Below are 23309 nucleotides of genomic sequence, written 5' to 3' on the forward strand. Positions count from 1 at the left end.
TACTACACAGTGCCCTCTCTACCACAGCTGCTGTGCCCGCGTATACACAGCCCGAAAAGAACGCGTAGCCCATCAGCGAGCGACACCCCCTGCTCTACGCACACATGCGCACAGCGTGGGAGAGGCGCAAGCAACAAGAAGACGGCACCACGCAAAGCAAGAAAGATTAAACAACAAGAGGGGGAGGGGGCGAAAGCGAACAACAAAAAAAAACGTCTGTTAATGACTTCCTTAGGGTGGGAAGGGAGGGGGGGGTCCACATCATCCACAAAATCCGCCACGGTGAACGCTGGACGAGAGAGAGAAGGGGCAGCAACAACAAAAGGAGTACAGCGAAAGACAGCGGAGGGCGGGGCGTGTCCAGGTGAGCCTCCGCCAAGCGCGTGAAGGACGAGAAGGAGGAGGAGGGGCGGGGGTGGCGAAACGCACGCACGTATCCCGAGGCACACACGTGAGCGAGAGGGACGAAGAGTCGCCGTTGCCCACCTTGATCTCCACGCCGAGCCTGCCCCGAGGCAGAGAACACCGCCACAAGGCGAACACGTGTGCGCGCGTGTTAGCGCCTGTGCTCGCATGCCCCTTGGCTTAACAACGCTTTATTGAATGCTCTTCTCGAGGTCCTTCAGCATGCGGCGAACGTCGCTGCTCTCAATCTTGCCACGCGCGCGCGCAATCAGATGGCGCACGTCGCTGCGGACTTGCTGCGCCTTTGCCGTCTTCTTGGCGATCACCTCGTCGTGCTCCGACAGCACGTCGAAGAGGAACGACGCGACCTTTTCGAGCTCATCTGCCGTCTCCGTCGCCTCCTGCTCGCACATCTGCGTGATCAGCTTCACCCATGTCGCCTCCGTCGTCTCCGCGTCAGACACCACTCTCGCCACATCATCCTCCGAGAGGCGGTCCAGCAGCTGCACACAGCAGCGAGCGTTCTGCGCCATCACGACATAGGAAAGGCCCTGCGAAATGCGGCCCTCCTTGATGTACTTCTCCGCCGTCTCGATCACCGTCTGTGGGGACGGCGTCGCTGCTGCGCCAGCGCCAGCCGCAGCTCCGTTATTACCGATGGCTTCACCGCTACGGATCGCGGCGCGGAGCTCCGCAAGCTCTGCCCGCATGGCTTCCACCTCCTGCACAGCACCGGAGTTCACGATCTGCGTCAAGGCTGCCTGCAGCTTGCGGTTCTCCTCCTCCAAGGCGCTCATGCTTGCGTTCATGCGCGCCAGCGACTCGCTCAGCTCCCGCTCAACGTACGCGTCGATCCACTTGGCGGCGTTCTCGCCGAGCGTCCGCGGTGTCTCCTGCAACGCCTCCTCGAGGCGGCGACGCAGCACCTCCTTCTGATTGACACGAATGCTCGAGTTGAAGGCGGCGTTCACGGCGGCGTCCAGCTCGGTGCGAAGAGTATCACGCACGCCACGCGTCACCCCAGTGGCAATCTCGCTCGCAACGGGCGCCAGCAGCTTCGCCAGCGCGTAGCTGTTGAAGGCTTCGGAGTGGCGACTGTTCGTCGCCACGGCGGCAGGCACGGCAGGGGCCGCGGCTGCCGCAGACGCGCTCGCGGTCTGTTGCAGCTCCGTCATCTGCGCCTCCAGCGCTAGTGAGATGAGCTGCTGATGATCGCGCGTGAGCTGATCGGGAGTGAGCGAGAGGATCTGCGCAACGTTCTTCACCACATTCAGAAGGCCATCGATGGCGCGGCGCAAGGCTTCGTCGCCCTGGTACACAGCGCTCGCCACAAGCCCGTCCAGCGACTGTGGCAGGGTGGCGTTTTGGAGAGCGCTGCGAGCGTTGTTGTACGCGGCCATGGCAGTTATCGGGTTCGCGTTCGTAGCTGTCGACGATATTGCTTTGGGGGGCGGGGACGCAGAGCCGGCAGGGGCTGAAGACGACGCCGACGCCGAAACAGGCGCAGCCGCGTAGCTGCTCGCGGACGGGCGAAACGGGATCCCGGTGCTGATGATGGAGGGGTCGGCGAAGGGCGTGGTGCTGCTGCGAGGCGCGGGAGCAGCCGCAGCTGCAGTTGCCTCCTTCGCCGGTGTGGAGGTCGGGGACGACGCGCTTGGCGCAGAGGTGTTCGTGGCGAGCTGGTAAAGGTCCAGCTCCTTGACGGCGTCGACCAGCACCGTGGCAAAGCGGGTCGACTCGTGGTAGCACACGCTCGTCGGCCGCACCGCGCCGCCCATGTCGTACACCGTAGTGTCGAAGTCGTCGTCGCCGCGCACCTGAACACGCGCCAGCTTGCCGTCGTCATTGAAGATGGCCATGGCGTTACGAGACGTGAGCATGGTCACAATGCCGCCGAAGGTGAAGATGCGCAGCAGCGCCGGCTCTGCGACGCCGGTAAGCTTCCACACGCACACCCTTGTCTTGGAGCTGACAGCAAGCAGGGCGCTGCTGGAGTCCGCCGCCGGCGCTGCAGCGCTATCACCCGCCGCCGCTGCGTTGCTGCCGACGAAGCTGAGCTGCACAATTTCATCCCCTTCGCACCCGCTCCATGCTGGCGTCGTCGTGTTGCGCAGCGTACACGCCATGACCTTCGTCGCCTCCGACGTGAAGGCGAGCCAGTTGCCACTGAAGGTGGTGCACATACTCCTGAGCGAAGTCTCCTGCGGCAGCTGGCGCAGCTCGCGGCTCGCTGCGCTCAGCTTCGCCTCCAGCATGCTCGTCGAGTACTCTGAGATGAGCTTCGAGCTCTCCAGCACCGCGGCCGTCTTGCCATACAACACGAGAAGGTCAGGCATGTTGTTTGCGGGGTTGATGAAGAAGTGGAACGTGTTGATGATAACCTTGTCGGCGAGCTTGAAATATGGCTTCACCGTCAGACGCCCCTCCGTGGCGGCGGCCTTGTCACCAGCTCCGTGACCAGCACCTCCTCGCTCGAAAACTGCTACCCACACGTAGAAGTCACTGGAAGACGCAGAGGCAGCCACGTTGCTGTGGAAGTTCACGAAGCGCAGGTCGTGCACCGGGCTCTCGTGTAGCCGAAAGGCACCGCGCTCGTTGTTGGCGCGGCAGATGAGCCGAATCGCACGACGGTTCTTAAGCGTGTAGGCAATGAACGCCTCCGACTCGCCTAGGACACGTGGAATGTCAGCCTCCTCCTTGAAGATGGCCACCATGGTCTTCAGTACACTCTTCCCGGTGGCAGCCGGGGCAGTGGTCAAGTTCGACACAGACGCCATGCTTGGTGGTGGTGGTGGTGATGGGGGGGGGGTTGTCGGCCAGCGCGCGCGCCTGTTGCTGTGTTTCGCCGTGTATAACAGAGCGGAGTCCAAGTATAGATACACGGAGTCCCTCGCTGACGATGAGCAGCGGACTGCGAAGCACGGCGAGAGAGAGGAGAGAAATGGTAGACGAAGAAAGAACTCGCCGGCGCCGATGGCCAGGTGGCGGCGGTGCGGATGGGAGACGGGCGAGAGAGACGCGGAGTCGCCAAAGCGGGCAATCCAATCACCGTAAAGAAGAATGCAAATTCGGGCGCGGAGGGAGAGCGCAGGCGCAGCCGGGAGAACCAGATTACACGCACACACACGCACGCACGCAAAAAAAAAAAACGAACAAAGGAGTTGAGCGACAGGTACGCCGGCTGGTTGATGCGCACGTGGGCGCGCGTGTATTCCGTGCGCGTGCTCGCGGCGCGAGTAGTATTAGAGGACAAGTAATAGCATGCACACATACACATGCGTTGGTGTGTGTGTGTGTGTGTATGCAGGGAAAAAGGAGAGAAGCACACGGGGAGGACAAAAATCAAGTCGAGTGCGCGGCGACGTGGATGCCAGGATGCACCGAACGTTTTTAAAGCACCAGAAAGAGAAAGAGGATCGAGGGAAGGAGGGAGATAAGTTGCGTGAAGGAAGATGAGTTTGTGTCTCTGCAGCACCCTTCGCCGAACAGCGGAGAGAGCACATGCCGGTGTGGCGGGGGAGAGAGGGCTCCGTCGCTTCACAGGCATACCTCCTTCTTTCCAGTCCAAGCCTTGATGCTGTTTCCCGTAGAAGTAGAGGTGTCCCTGTACACAGCGCGGTGCGGCTATCCGCCCGACAATCACCCCGGCGTAAGAAGGAGGGATGCAGAGATGTAGGCGGGTAGGGAGGAGGGGGGGGGCTGCCGCGTGGCTACGCATGTGGCGACACGGACGCACAGAAAGGTACGAGTGAGCTCTCTCCTCTCGCGCGCCATTCGCAGACATTACCGCTACCCTCGGTTGCGCATCCGCAGTATTCTTTTTCCCGTTGTGTGTTGGCGCTTCGTTTTTTTTTTGCTCCAGTTGCAGCAGTGAAACACACGCATGTCACACGTACACGCATGCACGTGGCCAAGACAGAGAGAAGGGATTGGGGAGAAGGAGAGGGAGGAGGAGGAGGGAAGAACGACTTTAAAATGGACATCCACACACACACACACACACGCATTATACCGGACGAGCCCACAAGCGTCCACGCATTCAGAAGCGCCCTTACGCACAGAGAGAGAAAGGAAGGGAGGGAGGGAGTGAGGGGGGGGGAGGAACAGAGCGCAGGGTGAGAAGATATCACACACACATGCAAAGCAGTCGATGAATACATTCGAATTGGGCGGCTCTTGGGAAAGGGGAAGAAAAAAAAACACCGTGGCCGCACTCTCAGACGCACGCGGTTGCGGCGTTCGGGGGAGGAGGAGGGGAGGGGAGGGAGGGGAAGACATGCAAAAGGCACACACGAAGAAAACGCGGGAAGCTGAGAGTAAAGTTGCCGTAATTAGAAAGACAGTTACATCATCAAGTCATTATCGATTTAATTAGAGAGAGAGAGAGACAGACAAAATTTCTTTTAAACATGTCTACGTCTCTAGCAACACGGCACCCACACCACCCCTCCGGCCCTTCACAGGCCCCATGGCCTGGTGGGAAGCAGCCCCAGGCACACACAGCAAAATGCCGACTCAGTTATCTTAGCACGGCCCCTGCCTCAGGCGCTACCCGCCCGCCTCGCAGGTCGCCTCACAGCCGCTCCCCCATCATGCCGGGCGCACGTGCTGCATCCCTCCCCCCTCTCGGCGCGGCACAGGCTCCCGGCACCGGTAGGCAGCCATGGCCGCGTGGCGTACGTTGGAGTCGCGCAGACGTTTTGCCCATCATATGGATGGCACAAGCGTGTTCACGGTTGCATGCAGCTCCAACGCAACTCCATCCCACGGCCTCACCGCCAACCTCAGTGGCGCTAAATCGCACGGAGCCCACACCCTTACGTCGCAGGTGCTCGACACTGTCACCACCGGAAGTGGCGCGGTGGCTGGCACGGCGAAGGGGCTGCTCGGCTTCCTCCCCACAATGAGTGGGTGGTGATTTGGGGGGGGCACCAGACCCTGAGGTACCACGCACGGAGAGGTGTCCCCCTCCTGCCCCGGCATCCGGGCGCCAAAACAGCAGTTAAAACATTCCCCTCCCCCAAGGTGAGGGGTGGGGTTGGGGGGCAACAGCGGTGATGAAGCGGCAGTAGAGCGAAAGGAAAGGGAGAAGAGTGAAAGAGGGGGAGGGAGCGCCGCCATCACCCTCCTCTCCCCTTCTCCCCTTACTCCACCGCGGCTCTGCTGGTCTGCCACCGGCAGTTCTTGTGCACAAGGGAGGGAGGGAGGGATAGCGCGGCGCTGTGTGGGTGTGGCGGCGAACGCAAGTAAAAAAGGGAGGAAAGGGAGAGGGAGCCGTTCGAGGAGCTCCCCTGCGACGCATTCCGTACAAAAGGAAAAACAAAAACAAGTCTTCGCTGCAGACGTAGCGCGACAGCACCCGGCAACATCAGGATAGACCTTTGTGAGGGCTTCAGTTGCGGCCGCGGTGCGCGCGTGAGCTACTCCGTGCCCTAGTATGTCGAGTACAGGCCCTTCGAATATCCTGGCGGCATCGGCGGTGGAGGGGGCGGCATTTGGTGGTGCATGGAAATATGCTCACCGACTGGTGAGCGCACCCTGTTCGCAATCATGGGATGACCACTGCCCATCGCGGCGCTGCCATGCGCGACGTATACCCCCGGTATGGAGTTCATCGTCATCATCGGCTGCGGCATTGTGGTTGACCAGCCATAGGGATAGTCCTGCAGGGCTCCGCCAGAGCCTGTGTGCGGGATGGTGAGACTTCCGAGGGACATGGAGGCCGGCTGCATCTGCGGCCACGCAGTGGGCGACTGGTGACGCGTGCGCGCCGCGTGCGGGAAGACGTAGCAGAACCACCACGTCTCGAGGTCGCGCGCCCAACGTACCGCGCTCGGCACGTCCTTCACGGACTGCGGCAGCGCCGCCGGGGCAGCGCCAGTTGCCTGTGCCCCCGCGGTGTTGGGGGTAGGAAAGAGACGCAGCTCAGCCGGAATGTCGCACGCATCCATGTACTGCTCAATACGGGGACATCGAACATGCACCTCAGCGTTGCTGCCACTGCCGCTGCCGCTGCTGCCAAAGTAGGCAGGCGACGGCTTCGACATGAGCGACGGAGAAATAGAACCCATAGGCGAGCTGATGGGACCGGAGTCCAGGTGCTGCAGTGGGCAGGCAGACGGCAGCTTATCATCCGCGGCGTAGCTGCCGTCGCGGGCCTGACGTGCCTCCGCGCTCATTGCAGCTACCGCCGTGGCGGCATCAAAACTACTTGCGGTGGCGATGTCCACAAAATCGGCCTCGTCGGCGAGCAGGCGCGTGTACCACCGCAGCAGTACTGCGTAGTACCTGTCGAACGCGGAAGACGACGGCGCGTCGTTAACTGCAGCGCCTGAAGGATCGGGTTGTGTCGGCAACGCCGGTGGTGGTGGTGGCGGCGGCGGTGGCGGGAGATACTTCATAGACGTGGCCGGAGGCAGATCCTCCAGCGCCTTTGGTTTGCGGTTGCGACGCACGCGCTTCTTCTTCCTCTGCGCGGCATCTGGTGCAGTGAGAGAGCTGTCCTCGTCGTCGCCGCCACCCTTTCCATCCTCGTCCGTGTCCTCGACGTCGTTCTCGCCCTGCGCTCGATACGCCGGTGCGCCGCTCAGTGGATGACTCTCCTTGGGCGTTTGCACAGCGCCACTCTTGCCATTTGTGGCAGCGGCAGGCATGAGCTGCACTGATGGCAACGGCCGGCATTGAGAAGCTCCAACCTCGGCCAGCGTGTGCGCCGGCACAGCTTTCGCTGACGACGCTTCGCCGTAGCTGTGCTGAGATGGGAGACGCACGTCGCTGTTGCCCTGAACTTTTTCACCGTCTGCCGAGCACGCGCCTGCATCGCTGCTGCTGTGCTGGCGTGAATAGAGCAGTGCCGCGGCCGTTCCACGAGAAGCAGGGGTGGATTGGGGTTCTGTGTCGCTCGGCAGGCCCGTCTGCGTCGAGTCCAGCGCATAGGCACACGCGTCCCGGTAGCGTGGTGGCGTTGCGAACGGGGATCGAGTGGCGCACCGCGGCCGTGCAGGACTCACCGCCGTATACGGGCGATGGGGCGACGGGGCAGGGATGGTTGCTTGTTGATGCTGCAAGTTGTCTTCTGCCATGGATTCGGTAAGGCTGGAGCTGCTGTAGTCGTCGAGTGCCAGCTCCATCTCCACCAACGGCGCTGGCGAGACCGAAAACGCGATGGTGGGCAAAGGAGAGAACTGCCGCGTCGCGTCGCAGGCGGTTCTGCGGGTGCGGCTGGCGTCACCTACGCTGTTGCCGTGGATGGAAATGGTTGTCGATCCTGCTGCTGGCATGGCCGCCGCGTAGGACGGAGAAATATGGAGGGCGCGCTGCTGTGGCGGCGCTCGCTGCTGCTGCACTGCACTGTGGGGGGAATAACCCCGCACCCAGCCCTCGTAGGGTGTACCATTGCATGAAGGCAATGAGTGGGGTCCTTGCTGCTGCTGCTGCTGATGTGGGAGCACCGGGGAACGAGGCTCGAGGTAGGTGCGCTCAACTTGGTTTATCACAGTGGGCATGAGTCCCGGCGGTCGGTTCGTCATGATGGCGTAGCCCTCCGAGGCGGTGAAAGGGGCGCCGCTGGGGTTTCGATTGCCTTCTCCCAGAGCGGCGGCGACCGGGGACGACTGCGGGTTGCTGTGGCGTGAGCCGTGCGCGTGCACCGGCACTACCTGCATCGGCAGCGCCGATGTCATCCACGGCTGCTGCGCTTCTCTAAGCCTTGTCTCATGCTGGTTCGGCTCCCGCGACAGCGACGACTCTAGTGGCTGGGCGTCATAGAACGACAGCAGATGCCTCTTGATCTCCACCGCGGTGCGGGGGCCCGCCTCGGCACTGCGGCCATGCACGACCGACTGTGGCTGCAGTAGCGTCGTCTCCGGCGTCATGCGCACCCCAATGTACGGGTTGTTGCTGTTCGCGCCGACGGTGACGTTGATGCTGCCGAGGCTCTGGTAAAGATTCGACGTCTCGGGCGTGGCGGTGCCTGCGCCGTAAAGGGCACTACTCTGATGGCGGGCGGAATGATGACGATGTGCGCCGTGCTGGGTGCCGCGGAACGACGACGCCGATGCGAGCAGCATGGCCAACGGTGCCGTGGCTGTTGCTGGTGAACTTCCACACGACTGCCCCACTGACGACGGCTCAGAGCGGCCCAAGAAGGAACCTTCGCGTGAGAAGGACTCCACCGAGTGCTGAGGTGGAAAAACGGCTGCAAGCTGCTGCGGCTGTAGCAGAGTGGAGGCGTGGTACGTCATACCAGCAACTGGCCCTGCCAGTGCCCGGCCACGTCGCGAGGTGGATGGCGACAACGATCGGGCGTGACGACTGCGTATGATGCAACGGCGCTCTTGCTCACCAGCGCCACAGCCGCTGTCAATGCTGAGATCTCTAGCACTCTCGTGCTCTGCAAGCGACATACTTGCTGGCAACTCGGGCATCAGGGGCGACCCCGCGGTGCTGGGAGAGGCGATGTATGGATTATGCCGGTATGAGCGACCATATGCTGATACCAGCGTCGGGGACGCGGTGCCAGCGCGCTCGGCAGAGCTGCGGGCACCGGAGGAGCAGCAGGAGTGGAACAGCGAGCTGCTTTCGCTGCGACTATGATGTGAGTTGTAGCAGTCACGTGAACCGATCGACTCAGCGCGGGACGTCGGCGGGGTCAGGAGACGGCTGATGGCGCCACCGCGGGAGGTGGCGGCAAGCGCAGGGATGCCAGAATGCTCTTCATCATCTGTCGCTGGGAAGCGGTGCACACGCGCTGCCCCATCAGTGGAAGCAGTAGCTGCTGCGGGTATCGGGCCACCGCACTCCACTGAACAATCCCCCACGCCGCTGCCTTTGCCGCTCTTGAGTGTGAGCGCAGCAAAACGCTTGGCAGGCATCCAGCACGGCAGAGAAGGGTGTGTAGAGTGGAGAAGAGCCAAAGAGCGTTGCGCTTCCCACTCGGCCTTGTAGAGCGTTGCCCAGCACGCAGGAAAGGAGGGTCACGCGGTAGGAACGTGACAAGGCGTGCGTGTGTGTGCGAGTCTGCGATGCGTGTACTCTCGCCCCAATCGCCGAGATGGGCGTCGCAGCAAACGCAGATGTGCTGTGCAACGAGTAAAGGAGAAGGCGAAGGGGGTGAAGGGAGGGAGCAGGTGTGAGTCTTCTGGCGCGCAGGTCGACGAGCGCACCACCTGCGAGAAGGAGGAGAGAGAGAGAGACAGCGAGGCGGATGCAAAATGCAAAAGGAAGCGGCAGCGAATCAAAGACACACGAGAAACGCCTTGTCTTGCGCGGGGAGCAATGGAAGGAAGAGGTCGCGAGGCGGAGCAGGAAGCGACCAGAGGAAGCGAGGCGGGGCGGGGCAACAAGGGTAGCGCGAGAATAGCGAGCGAGGGATCGCGTAGAGGTGCGTGTGCGTGTGTGGAAAAGGGAATTGTAACGAGAACGAATAAAGGGATAGGAAGAGAGAAAAGGAGAGAAGGAGGGGGATGTGGACGGTGCGTGTGTGTGTGTGTGACAAGAAGCTGCGCCTTGCATGCGGCTCAGAGTTGATTTTCCTTCCTTGCTGGCGTGCAGTCTTCTCCCGGCCGGCCGCCACGAATGGGCTCCTGTGTCGCGCCGCTTCACAGGACAGACTCTGGCAACCCTGCGCGTGCATTTTGATGAGTTTGCGTGTGTGTATGGTGTGGGGGAAGGGGCGAAGCCCAGGCGTGATGGCGAGGAGTCAGTGTGCGAGCAACACACCGAAGCGAAGAAGGAAATAGTAAGGGAAGAGAGGGATGTGGAGGATACACATGCGCATCACTCTGCGTGTGTGCGCGGGAAGGGGGGGGGGGTACACGCCACTCTTTGACGCCTGCGAAAATCGATGCACGGGGAGGATGGTGGATGCGCAAGAAGGGAGGAAAGCATCCGCTTAGGAGAGACACCAGCAGCGACTGTGGCGGTGGTGTCGTTTCGTACGTCAGCAGATCTGTCTGCTCTGCCGCGACGCTGATATCTTCGCTTGTGCATGTGTGTGTGTGTGTGTGATAACCGTACACGGAATGCGACGGCAAGTGAGAGAGAGAAAGCGAAAAGGAGCCAACCAAAACCAAGCCCCAGTACACGCACACACGTGTGCGTATATATAGATAGACATAGATACCCTGAGCGGCGCTATCTCTGGAGGAGTGGGGGGGGGGGCACCGGCACCGCCACGCGCTGAAGGACACTGGCAGCATCCACTTGCGCATACAGACACACAGGTCTATTACTACGCACACGCACGCGCAGAAAGAAGAAAGAGAACGAGAAGCACGCTGAGGCGCAATCACAATAGCAATACGAGCGAAGGAGAGACTCGAGAAGGGCGAGGAGGAGGACGGCACGCATCACTTGATGCACGCGTGACACGCCAGGACTGCGCAAGACAGCAATGCGGGAGGTGGCGGAGCGGACATCCTTAGCACCGGCGAGAGTAACAAAGACACAACTTTACAGTCCAGACTCCCCACCCATTCAAGCACCACCAACACATCCGCCCCGCACTCAGGGCCTGGCAGCTCTGTGATCCCTCCCTCGCCACCACGGCCCGGCATACACTCCTCTCCGCGTTGGCGATTGCTGTCCCTTCTCGTTACTTGAAGACGTGGTACTCATCCACGCGACCGCGCGGCACTACTGCCGTCTGAAGCGGAATGAAGGACCGCCCTGCTAAGAAGATGCCCTCCGCCTCCGCCTGGTTGAGCCGCCGCGAGGACAGCGCCGTAATCTCGAACAGCGGCACGCCGGTGGTGAACTTGTAGGCGAAGTGGTGGATGTTGCTCTTGCCAGCACCCATGCGCGACTCGGGACTCTTTTGGACGACGGGAAACTCCTCATAGTCGGTGTGCATGGTGAGGGCGAAGGAGCCACGCGGCATGCGGCGCAGGATCGCTAGGCGGGCGTTCTCCAGCTGCGACTGAGTCACCATACCAAAGTCTGTCGTGATGAGCGCAAACAAGCCTTTTATGAGGGCAACTTCGTTGTTGATGAAGCGAGGGTCGCCGTACTTGCGATACTGGCGAATGGGCCGTCCGGTCTTGGGGTGCACATAGTGGTACGCCCGCAGCAGCGAGCTGGGCCGCAGAGCAGACGACTGCATCGGTGTGCGCACACGCAGGCCTGCTGCTATCGGGGAAGATGAGACGGCTGGGGTAAGGAGCTGCAAGTGGAAGAAAGGCAGCGGCCAAGCTGGCTGGCCGGGGCAAGCCAAAAAAAAAAACGAAGGGGCGCAAATACGCGCGCGCGCGCACGCCAAGGCGTGCCCGCACGTTCGCCCAAGGGAACAAAAAGAGACGGTCGGCCAACAGGCAGAGGTGAAGGCGCGCACGCAGACACAGGAAAGGGAGCGGGCGGGGCAGAGAAGTGTGGCGAAGAGGGGGACCGTGCAGCCCCAGTAGCTTCCAGGCACGCAAAGTTTGTTGCTGCACACACGAGCGCGCGCGTGCCCAAGCGTGTGATGGGGCAAGAGCCTGGCCGGGCATCAGCGTGCACGACAGCCGGAAGGGATAAGGAGGACAGGGCGAGCAAGGGAGGGGGAGGGGGCGGCCGAAAACTTGAAGGCGCTTGCAGCAGCCGTGGGCCACCGGTCCTGTGCGCTGTTCTCAGCAGCGGCAGCGGCATTCATGAACCGCTCACGCCCCGTCCGCTTTACGGTTGGAGCGAAAGAGACAGCTTCAGTCGAACCACCCAGGCAGTTTCTCTTCCACCGCAAGCGAAACGATAAGGAGGTCCAGGGACGGAGACAGAGAGAAGAAGCGTTAGCGAGCAACGTCTACCGCTTCCGGGATCTACTCTCATCGTCATGCACAGGGTAGCAAAGCCTCTATGCAAGCGCTTCTTCCCTTTTTCTTCGTGGGAGGGGGGGCTGTTGTTGTTTCGCCTCCTTCTGTTGGTCTTGCTCATTACAGATATGCAGGCAATGTATGTTCGTGTCACGTACGTGTGGCCTTCTTCGGCAGTGGGCCCCCCCCACCCCAATACCCCTCAGCACACGCTTGCAGAGAGGGTGGTGGCGGTGGTGTGGGGGAGGCGGACGACGACGGAGACACAAGCTACAGGAACAGCGCGAGGCGGCAACGCAGACCGCGAATCGGCTGTCGCATAGCTGCATCCCTCGTTTCTTCAGACCGCAGCATTATGGCTGAAGGCATTCAACAGCACGCTAGGAACACCTTCGGCTTGCATTTCGATAAAGGAGTACGGCAGGCAGAGACCTACACAGCGACCAGAGACGACGCCTCCCTGTGCCGGAAGAGGGCGATTCAGAGAGACGGAGAGGCAGCGGCGGCGAGCAAACGAAAGAGGAAACGAATAGAAATCTCACACACGCAAACCCACTCTTTCAATGGCCTGCACGCGCGCGCTATCAGCGAAACAGCATGCGCAGTGCTCGACGGCCAGCCGACACACTTGCTGTCTCAGCCACTACGTGTCGCCGCAGTTGCGTTCGCGTCTGGTGCATCGCCCCCGCCGATTTCTCTGGCACCGCAGAGATGTGTCGCGGCGCACCGGGAGGTAGAGAAGGGCTGGCACCTCCCTGTCCGGATGCTCCGGATGCAAGTGGGTCCTCGCTCTGCGGCGGCGTGCTTGGGCTGTGTAGGCGGTCGGTCCACCACGCTGACAATGCCGCCCACGGCTTCGTCCATGCGACCCAGCTGGGGGTCAGGCAAGAATACCCCTTCGTCATGGCCAGCAGCAGGTCCTCTGGTAGGCGGCGTGCGGGTAAGGCGCCGAGAAACGCCTGATTCATCTGTGTAACCTCTGCACTGGAGATCGGGGCGTGCTCAGTTAAAGATGGTGCTCGCTTACCCTCCGCAGCAGCGGCGGCGGCCTCCTCGGCAGTGAACGTCGGCTCGGGTGTGCTTGCCAGCACCACCCCCGGCGGTGCCTTGGAGGCCAAGCGCCGCACGCCGACCTCCCGCCGAGGCAGCACGTACTCTCTGGCGTGCAGCTTCAGCCCGAGCCGGTGCAGTAACTGATGCTTGTTCCACACCTGTGTCGCCAGCTTCCACTCGGTCGGCGCCTGCACCAGAAAGGCGGCCTCGAGGCCGCTGAGCGGAACACCGGGGAACTCGGCACCGGCAGTGACAGTGGCAGAATGTCGCCTGCGCGCCATGGCGAGTTCGCGGGTCGAGACTGCCATAAGCTTGTATAGCACGCGCACCGGCAGCTCCGTGGGTTCGGCAGAGGTCTTGGCTGCCGCCGTTGCAGGCTCAGCGGCACCACTAACCGTAGAACCGTTGCTGTCGGTGCTGCCGGCCGAGTTCGCGCTAGCCGCGAACACACAGCAGTGCTGCAGATCATCTTTGAGCAGCGACAGCAGGCCGCGGTAGAGCTCTGTCTGGACGCGCAGCGTCTTGGTGACGCCCATGTGCCGCCCAAGGTTGAGGTTTTCCTCGTACGGATCTTCAATGCAGAAGGAGTAGCGTGTCGTCGTGCGGCTACGGCGGGCTGACATGCTCGCGTTGCTGGCAATCATCCCTTCGTGCCCTGCTGATGATCTTGTCTGAGAGGCAGCCGGAGCGGCCCCACCGTGTAAATCGCCGTGTTGCCCCTCCGCACCGGCGAGGTTGTGCTGATGCTGCCAGCCAGTGACGCTAAAGTGCGGCACAGGGCCGCTCGCCTGCGCCACGTCCTCCACGTCCCAGCCAAGCGCGGCCTTCGTCGTCACTCCTGGGCGGTTCAGCGAGACGACGTGATTGGCCCAGTCGAACTCGAAAGCGTAATAGTAGAAGAAGCCGAGCAGCAACTCACCTGCCTGCGCCTCCATGGCGGCACGCTCCTCAGGCGTCCACGCCGGGTCGACCATGGCCGCGTACTGTGGGTCGGCGTCGACGTTGCGCCGCAGCGACGCAGGGATGTCGCGCGCCGGGCACACGTATGGAATGACGCCGCGATGCACGAGGTAGTAGATCCACATAATGTTGATGGCATAGCTTGTCAGATATCCGTTGACCGAGTTGTTGACGCCGCTCGTCTTGGACCAGTCCTTCAGTACCAGAGCACCGGGTCGCGCGCATGGGTGGCTGAGCAGGTAGCGCCGCAGCAGGTGCGAGTTGCGGATGCCGAATGCGCGGAAACTGAGGTCAAAATCCATACCGTACAGCTCAGGCCGGCACTCCTCGTGCAGCGGCTGCACCCGTGCTCGCATGCCAGCCGACGTAAAGTGCAGCGGGCACGTTGAGGCCTTGACGGCGTTCGTTGTCGTATCAAACGTCATGCAGCACATGTCGCGCGTGCGGTTCCACCACACCTGCTGAACAGCTGCCGACCCCACAGCCAGCCGAATGCTCGCCTCAAGGATGGCGCTGTCGGGCGGCCCTGCCGGCAAGTTGAGCGAGTAACGCACGCTGCGCGCAATGATGAGCTCCGCCTCGAGCTGTGTGTGGCCCCTCTCAGCTGGCGCCTCTTGCGCACTCGACGGTGACGAAGACGCGAGCGACTCTGCCGTCGACAGATCTACTGCCGCCGCGGATTGCCGCGCCTCTTCATGCAGGCGGTGCCGCTGTTCATCGGTCAGTCGGATCGGCAGCGAAGCGTGGTGCTTAATGATCGGCACTCGTGCGTGGCTGATCGGCTCCAGGTTGATGAAGGAGAAGCCGGCGCGGCGCAGCAGCTCTGTGATGCTGCGCACCGCGTTCTTCTCTGAAGGCGGCCACGTCCCCGCCTCCAACTCCTCGACGTCCACGACGGTAAAGTCGATGTCAGAGATGCCGTCCCACACACCAAATGCGACGGAGCTGCCAAAGATGAACACCTTCGCCCGCGGGTGCCAGCGCTGCACGACTAGTTCCAGCTGCGCCCTTGCCCGGTGAGCTTCGGCCATCTTCTCCGCCCCCGCATCGCGCTGCACGGCAACGGCGAAGATCCTCTCACCCCATTGCTGGACGACAGACGCCTTCCGCTGCAGAACTTCACCCCACACTGGCACCAGCTTTTCTGCGACGCTGCGCAGACGGGTGTAGTCGGCCAACGCGTCGCCATGCTGCTCGAGCGCGTGCTGCTCGAGGGCCTCGTAAGAGGTGGAGACGTAGTGCAAACACATGTCACACGTAAAGAGACGCGGCGGGATGTGTTGGGACGCAGCCGAGCATGAGGCGGCAGGCAGCAGAGGGTCAGGGCCACCGCCGCTGAGAGGAGAGTCGCCATCAGACCTCATAACGTGTCCTGCAGCTGCCGCGCTAGTTGCGCCCGTGCTCCCGTCGCTGTTGCCTTCCTGGTCCTTTATCATGTCATCTATCACCACGTCACCGTCCGATTCTAGCGCAGCCGTGCCCTCCAAAGACGGCGACGCTGATGCCACGGGCGGTGATGGAACCTTAAAAGCGATGTCCGGCGTGGCAGACGTAACAGAACCACCGCCAGACGTGGCCAGCACATTCGAATCGCTCTCTGAAATGCCACTGCTGCTGCCATGATGCACCGAGTCGCTGATCACATTCTCATGCTCCTCCTGCTGCGGCTGCTGAGGCGGCTCAGGCAACGATAACGACGCTTCTGCTGCGCCAACACAGCCGCGACGGCGGCGGATCAGGCGGCGCCGCGGTGGAGTCGCAGTTGCCGGAGATGGCACGGCCGAATCCAAGAGAACCGGGCTGCTAGCATTCGTGGTGCTAGTCTGCGCCGATGAGCTAGTGCGACCACCACTGCTGCCGGAGGCGTCGGTACCATCTTTGGTGCCTTGATTGAACAACAGAGAGTACTTGCTCATGGCAAAACTTCACAGTGAGTGCGAGGCGTGCCTGGGTGTCGAGCGAAGAGAGCAGGTGCAGCAGGGGGAGGGGGCCCACGCAAGCGTTAGATCGTAGCAGCGAGGCAATACCGAGAAGAGAAGAAACTACGGGGAAGGGCGAGTGGAATGGATGCGCAGTGCAGCGTCACAATCGCACATACGACTAGGTATGCGCCAATCTGTGTAGGTATGCGTGTTCTTATGTTCGCGCGGGTATCATGCCTCCCTTATTAGGATTACAAAGTCGTCGCTGGTCGAGGTGATGTGAGTGACTTACGGAGGTGTCTCTCTTTCTCTCTCGCTTCTGCTTGAGGGTGACACGAGAGAAGCGCGCCGCCACGCCAGCAACGTCGTAAGTCGGCGCTGCGGTGAGGACCAAAGGCCGCAACGAAACGGAAAAAAAACACGAAGGAAGTATCAAAGAGTCTGTGCGCGAGCGCAGCGCCTGAAAACGACGACACGAGAACGAAAAAGATCAGTGCAGCTGTGCAGACACGCATACGCACGTCGAACCCGCCCGTTCCAGCGCGCAGGCGATGACTGGGTGTGGTGGTGGTGATGTTCGTTTTTGAGAGGGCGGAGGGCGGAGGGCGGAGGGGGGGAGGGTGCTAGGAGAGAAGGTCAGGCGAGGCTCTATTTCATTTGGCGGAAAGGTGTCAGCAGACATACACACGCACATCCAGGGGCCTTTGTCCAGTGCACCACAAGAAACGCACATGCGCGTGGTTAACCTTCGACACGTTACGCAAACCCACAATGCAGGTGACCGGCCAGATCAACTGCAGCCCAATGTAAGGTGCCACACCCCACTAGGCATGCCTACACGCTTACCGCACATACGTTTACAGATGCCGCACGCAAAGACGGTGACTGAGCCACGAATAACTACCACCAGAACGCGAGTTTGTGGAGTCCATGAGGTGGGACGTATGCATGTGTGTGTGTGTGTGTGCACGCGCCGTGCGGGAGTACGTTAGAATCCTGTTGCAGTGCACATGCACTAAGAAGCATCGCCGAAGCACCCACCTGCGACAAGCGGCGCCATCAGCTGCGCACATCGCACAGCAAAGAGCGGCCACCAGACACGCACGCACACGACATACACGCACCCTTCGAAAAATCACCCCGTTGCGGCGGCTGTGCGCTCTGTGGCATCGAAGCGCCAGAGATGAAGAGACGAACGAATGGAAGGGCGGGATAAAGAATGAGGAGCGGCTCAAGCAGCCCGTTCAGAGTCGAATGCTGTCGGCCACAACAACGGTGGCAAAAAAAGGGGGAGAAAAGGGGCGCCTCTCTTATGGCGATGGCTCCACACACACACGCACACACACACATGCGCGTACGCGTCGCAGCGCAACCACACGCAGCGACGCTTCTTCAGGTGAGCGATGAAAAAAAACTTCGAACTAAAAGCTCCATCGAAATTTGGGAACGTTTGCGCGCGTGTGTGCAGTAGAGGGATGGACCGCCGCACATTTTCCTGCATAGACAAGCATTGAGAGTCAGCGGAGCGGGGAGGTAGGGGGAGGGGAGATGAGGAGGGGTGGTGCGTGGGAATGGGGGGGGTCTCCTCGCTCTAAGCAAGAATACACCGCAAAAAAAAGGAGAAGGGGCGGGGGAGGGAGGGAGGGCAGAGCAAGAATGCAGCCGCACACCACACGGCAACAACCGCTGGACAAGAAGAGATGAGCACCATCATGCGTGAGTAGGAGAGCACACGTGCTTGCATCTGTGCTTGGCGAGTGTCTCTGCGTCCTTTGACAAGGCAGGGAAGGGAGGGGGACATCGAGCGCAAGCTAGTCTTCTTTCAAGGGGGCCAAGGGCACAGACAACGCGCGGGAACCGAAAACCATGAGACGGAACGAAGAGATGCCGAAAGAGCCAGAGAGAGCACGCGCGCAGCCAGATGCAAGCATGCAGAAACGGGAAGGGGGGGAAGGTAAAAGAAGAGGTGAGGGCGTCTTGAAGGGTAAAAAGGAGAGAGATGGAGAAGGGAAGAGCCAAGTAAGAAACAACAACAACGGTAAAGGAAGAAGGCAAGCGCATGACATCAAGTTACGCGGTTACGATAAGATCCTTCGAGCGCGCAGGCAATACGAGTGGAGGAGAATCTTAATGTGTTTGTGAGGAGGGAAAAGGAGTACAGAGGGAGTCACAGCTTGCTCTCGGAGGCGTTGATGGAGTGCATGACGACATCTGCGTGCGGCATCGTCGTGTCTATCAAGTCACCGTTGATGGTGTCGCTGCCGCTCGCGCGCACCATCGCCTCCTTGCGAGAGACGCCCCAGGCCTTCATGTGGCGCTGGCAGAGACGCTCCGTGCACACGTCACGGTCGCACGCCAGGAAGAGCTTCACATCAAACATGTCGTTCACCGCGGCCCACTCCGGCGTGCCACGATAGAGAACGTAGTTGCCCTCCACAATGATGACCCCGGCGGAGCCGGGGATGCGAATGTCGCGCTCGTGAGGGTCGCCGACGGCGTGATCAAAAGACGGAACAAAGACGTCGTCGTAGAGGCCGCGCTCATTCGGCGTTCGGATGGAGACGAGGTCATCGCGCAACTTGCTCGGGTTGAACGTCCACTCCGCGCCGCGGCGCTTCACGGCCTCTTGCGCGTTCGGCATGGCCAGCAGCTCCTTGCGATAGAGGTGGTATCCGTCCATTGGCATCACGCACACCTCTACGCCACGGCCGCTGCCCGCGCCCGCACGGTCGTCGCTGGCGTTGCTGTTGATTTCTGCGTCATTGATGTCAACCTTCCGGAACGGCGCCATGGGATCGGGTTGGTCGCTCAGCGCCTCTCGAACAGCATCTGCCAACAGCGCCACGATGGTCGACTTGCCACTACCTGGGCGGCCGGCGACTGCGACAAGCACGCGGGGCACGCACGCCTCACGCACCATCGGGTTCGCGTGACGAAGATTCTGCTGCTGATGTTCGTAGACGGAGACGATGCGCTGCACCGCGCACGCGAGCTCTTCGCTGCTCACTAACTTGTCGTGAAGCGCACTCATGAGATTATCGGGCGACCAGGGAAGAGGATGCTCGCGCGTATCTGCCTATGGGAGCGAGTGAGAGTATTAAGTTGTGAGATGAAGGAGAAGGGAGAAGACAAGCGTTCTATCCTTGCTTTCGTATCCTTGATATGTATTCGTTTTCGAATCATGCGCGTGGTGTTTTGGCGCATGCGCATGCCAATGAGCAACACGCCGGGAAGGCGCAGGGCGGAAGACAACACCACCGCATAAAAAAAAAGTGCATGACGGAAAGAGGGCGAGGAGAAGAAATGTGCCACCAGAGGAAGGAGGGAAGGCAAAGCGATAGAGCAGCAGTATCGTGCGGATGCACCCCCCCCCACACACACACATATATATATGTATATACCGTATATACATATATATATACCGTATATGCATATATATATACCGTATATGCATATATATATACCGTATATGCATATATATATACCGTATATGCATATATATATACCGTATATACATATATATATACCGTATATGCATATATATATACCGTATATGCATATATATATACCGTATATGCATATATATATACCGTATATGCATATATATATACCGTATATACATATATATATACCGTATATGCATATATATATACCGTATATGCATATATATATACCGTATATACATATATATATACCGTATATACATATATATATACCGTATATGCATATATATATACCGTATATACATATATATATACCGTATATGCATATATATATACCGTATATACATATATATATACCGTATATACATATATATATACCGTATATGCATATATATATACCGTATATACATATATATATACCGTATATGCATATATATATACCGTATATGCATATATATATACCGTATATACATATATATATACCGTATATACATATATATATACCGTATATGCATATATATATACCGTATATGCATATATATATACCGTATATACATATATATATACCGTATATGCATATATATATACCGTATATGCATATATATATACCGTATATACATATACGTACGGATGTGTATGCTGCTCTTCTCCACAGACGCACACGTGCTGGTAGGCCTCTGTACGCTTCTGGTCAGGCAAGGCCCTCCCCCCCTTTCTGCGCCGTCACCGCCTTCTCAGGCGAGAGGAAACGCACATGTACTTGACAAAGAGCCCCTCCCCCTCCCTCCCCCAGCAAGCTCCATATAACTGAATGGAGCATGTGTGGTAGCTGTGTGGCGGCATTTTTTCCTTTTATTTTTCGAAACACGGTTCGATGGCGACGGCGTATAACACCGTCAGCCGCACTCTATTGCCTTCCCCTCTTCGCCCGCCGCAGTCGTTTCCGTTCGTTGGTTATTTTCCACACTCGCTCAGGAGAGGAGAGGGGGAGGGGCAGAATCGAGTCTCCACCCCCCACCTCTCACCACCCTTCTACATTGCCTTCTTGTTCTGAGGTTTGAATGTGAAACCGAACATCGCAGGCCGCTGCCTTTCGCGGTGCTTTTCGGATCGCGTTCCTGCGCCAGGACCTTGGAGGCTGCGTGATGGAGGACGCAAGAGAGAGACACAGACGCCGTGCAGAGACCTCACGGACACACACACACACACAAACACAGACACAGACACACGGAGAGGAAAAGGCAAAACATGGAAAACGAGCGTGCAAAGAACTCCGAAAACCGACACACAACGAGAGACAAAGACGGCGAGTTTGCGGAGGAGGTGGCACAGACACTTGGCAGCAAGCGAGAACCGGCACGAAAGGAAAAAAAAGCGAAGCAAGCGCGCGCATACGCGCACCTGCACAGCAAGCTTAGAGGTAAAAGCGCAACAAAAACCTTCAACCTCATGCGCTCATGCGGCTGCCGCTGCCGCCCACCCCCTCGCCTCCCCCTCTTAGAGCCAAAAATGCACGCAGAGCCTCCCGCACACACGGGCATGCAGACACACATCCACAAGCGCTTGTGCGCTAAAGCACGTGACGTGCGTTCACGCTGTGTAGCTCGCGTGGGCAGGAAAGTGATGGCCAGAAGAGAGCGCAACGTGGGGAGTACAAGGGAGGGAGAAGACGCGGTGATGACTTGCCGCTGGCGCGTCTGCGTGCGTTGCATTCAGCAGCAGGGCTTCCCTCACTCCTTTACTTTTTATGGGAAGGTATTTCCGTTGTCTCCGAGGGTGGTGGTGGTAGTGAAAACATCGGAGCCGGAGCAAAACGCTACGATAGCGTGTGTACAGCGAAGAAGAGGGGGGAGGTGGGGGGGGGGGGCAGGGCGTTGCTGTGTGCAGTGTGTACAGCATACGAGTGCGAGACAGAGACAGCCCATAGCACACCCACGCGCATTATTCGTCGCGGGTAAAGTGGAACAGAAACAATAACAATAAATAAATGAAGTAAAAGCGCCACAGAGCTAAGAAATAGAGACGCAGGAGGAGAGCACACACCCGTGCGCTCAGACAACGAAAGGGAAAGAAAATTCCGTCAGTGCATACGGCAAGCAGCACACCAAAGGTAAGACACCCACACACACGGAAAAGAAGAAACAAGAAGCATGGATTCGTCACGAAGGGGAGGGAAGGGCGGACAAGCCGAAAAGAGAAGAAGCGACTTAGCCCCTGATACCCCTCTCCACGTGACCATCGTCAATAAGGCTTGCTCTCCATGCTGCCGCTGATGCTGCTCACGCGTCTCGCCGTCCATCCTTTCGCCTCTTGCTTTATGTTTTATGGTCTTCGGCACCCCTCCCTTCTCCGGCTCGTGCTGCTATCATATGCGCCGGTTCACGGTGCGGGCTCGCCTACAAAGACAGTGCTTCGAAGACTTCCAGAGCGAGAGCGGAGCGCAAAGACGAAGAGGGCGAAGTGGTGGTGATGGCGGCATGCATGCGCATCGACGTGGAGAGAGAGAGACCCAACGCAGCAGCTCCGCGCCGGCGCGCGGGGGGAGGAGGAGGGAGTCAACAAGAGATGCGCGTTTAGTGCAAGATGTCACGCAAGAGACATATATATATATATATTTCTATATAAGCGAAAAGGGAAGGAAGGGATGGATGATGAGCATGTTGTATACACACGCACCGAGCACCATGTGGCCGTGGTGGGCAACAAGCGTAGAATCGCACAGGAAACAGAAGTGAGAGCACGCAAGAAGACGCAGCAGCGAATTAGAGGAAAAGCATCAAAGAAAAAAGAGGAAAGGCAGCGTGCGCAGGCCTTTCAAGTGGAAAGGAAAGGGAGAGGGGACGCCGAGGAGGGGCGTCGTCGACCGTAGAGGCAGTCGCTGCTGCTGCTAGCAACACAATGAGCAGCTGTCTTGAAAAGCAAATGCGAAAAAAAATAATAAAAACAGAAAACGAGTCGACAAATCGGGGAGGGAATGAGCAACAGGGGTGGCGGTACAGTAGAAGCTTGGAAAGAATGGAGAGAAATACGAAGAGTAGGAAAGACATACAGAGGTGCGAGCACCGCTGGGGGAGGTTTGGGGGAGGGGGGGGGAGGATGGAGGCGGGGCATTACCCTTCCAAAGGGGAACTTCACCACTACCACCTCGATTGATCCTCCTCCCTGCATGCTCTTTCTTGGTGCCTCCCCACGCCATGTCTCTCTAACCTTTCGCCTTTGTTTCCATCCTCATACTTAAAACACTTTAAAGGGAATATTGCGTATCCCTGCGTCCTTCCGCCGCCTCCTCGCACACACACACATACACACAAACTCGCCCCGTGTGCCCGCGCTGCCCCCCCTCGATTCCTTCATGCCCTCCCCCCTCTCCAGCAAGCATCAAGGTCATCCTCCTCCGCATGCACACATTACGCCAACATGCCCCTCATGTGCTCTCCTCCCCTCACTGCCTCTGTCGTCAGCCTCTCACCCACGAAACACGTTTCTTCGAGAAGCGCGCCAGTGGAGACGAAGCCTACGCGGCACAGCGAGCAAAACGCGTCTGAGGCGTGGATATGAGCCTGCGTCTGCACCTCTGGCTCCGCACGTTCGTGTGGATGGAGTCGGCGTGGTTACGCCCTCTTCTCCATAGAAGCACACACAGGCCAAGAGAGACGCCAAGGCAAGACCAAAAAGAGAAAAGGATACAGGCAACGCGCGTGTTTCGTGTCCGTGAACCGTTATCTGTGTTCGCGTTGACGTCT

The 23309-nt window shown here is 59.3% G+C and overlaps 5 protein-coding genes across 5 annotated transcripts; all 5 read right to left on the bottom strand.

Annotated features, from left to right (window-relative positions):
- Positions 1-596: 596 nt before the first annotated feature.
- On the bottom strand, positions 597-3182 carry LINJ_14_0990 (putative immunodominant antigen; the record flags this gene model as incomplete). The annotated part of the gene is made up of 1 exon (XM_001464239.1): positions 597-3182. The coding sequence occupies one exon, from the start codon at positions 3180-3182 to the stop codon at positions 597-599; it is 2586 nt and encodes an 861-aa protein (XP_001464276.1).
- A 2655-nt stretch (positions 3183-5837) lies between these two features.
- On the bottom strand, positions 5838-8474 carry LINJ_14_1000 (conserved hypothetical protein; the record flags this gene model as incomplete). Its single annotated transcript, XM_001464240.2, has 1 exon — positions 5838-8474. The coding sequence occupies one exon, from the start codon at positions 8472-8474 to the stop codon at positions 5838-5840; it is 2637 nt and encodes an 878-aa protein (XP_001464277.2).
- A 2525-nt stretch (positions 8475-10999) lies between these two features.
- Positions 11000-11506, bottom strand: LINJ_14_1010 (conserved hypothetical protein; the record flags this gene model as incomplete). Its single annotated transcript, XM_001464241.1, has 1 exon — positions 11000-11506. The coding sequence occupies one exon, from the start codon at positions 11504-11506 to the stop codon at positions 11000-11002; it is 507 nt and encodes a 168-aa protein (XP_001464278.1).
- A 1266-nt stretch (positions 11507-12772) lies between these two features.
- On the bottom strand, positions 12773-16117 carry 3'TUTASE (RET1; the record flags this gene model as incomplete). The annotated part of the gene is made up of 1 exon (XM_001464242.1): positions 12773-16117. One exon carries the CDS (start codon positions 16115-16117, stop codon positions 12773-12775), a length of 3345 nt encoding a protein of 1114 aa, XP_001464279.1.
- A 2173-nt stretch (positions 16118-18290) lies between these two features.
- Positions 18291-19154, bottom strand: LINJ_14_1030 (conserved hypothetical protein; the record flags this gene model as incomplete). Its single annotated transcript, XM_001464243.1, has 1 exon — positions 18291-19154. The coding sequence occupies one exon, from the start codon at positions 19152-19154 to the stop codon at positions 18291-18293; it is 864 nt and encodes a 287-aa protein (XP_001464280.1).
- Between the last annotated feature and the right edge of the window lie 4155 nt (positions 19155-23309).

The sequence above is a fragment of the Leishmania infantum genome, chromosome 14 (genome assembly GCF_000002875.2).
Source record: "Leishmania infantum JPCM5 genome chromosome 14".
Taxonomy (NCBI): Eukaryota; Euglenozoa; class Kinetoplastea; order Trypanosomatida; family Trypanosomatidae; genus Leishmania; species Leishmania infantum.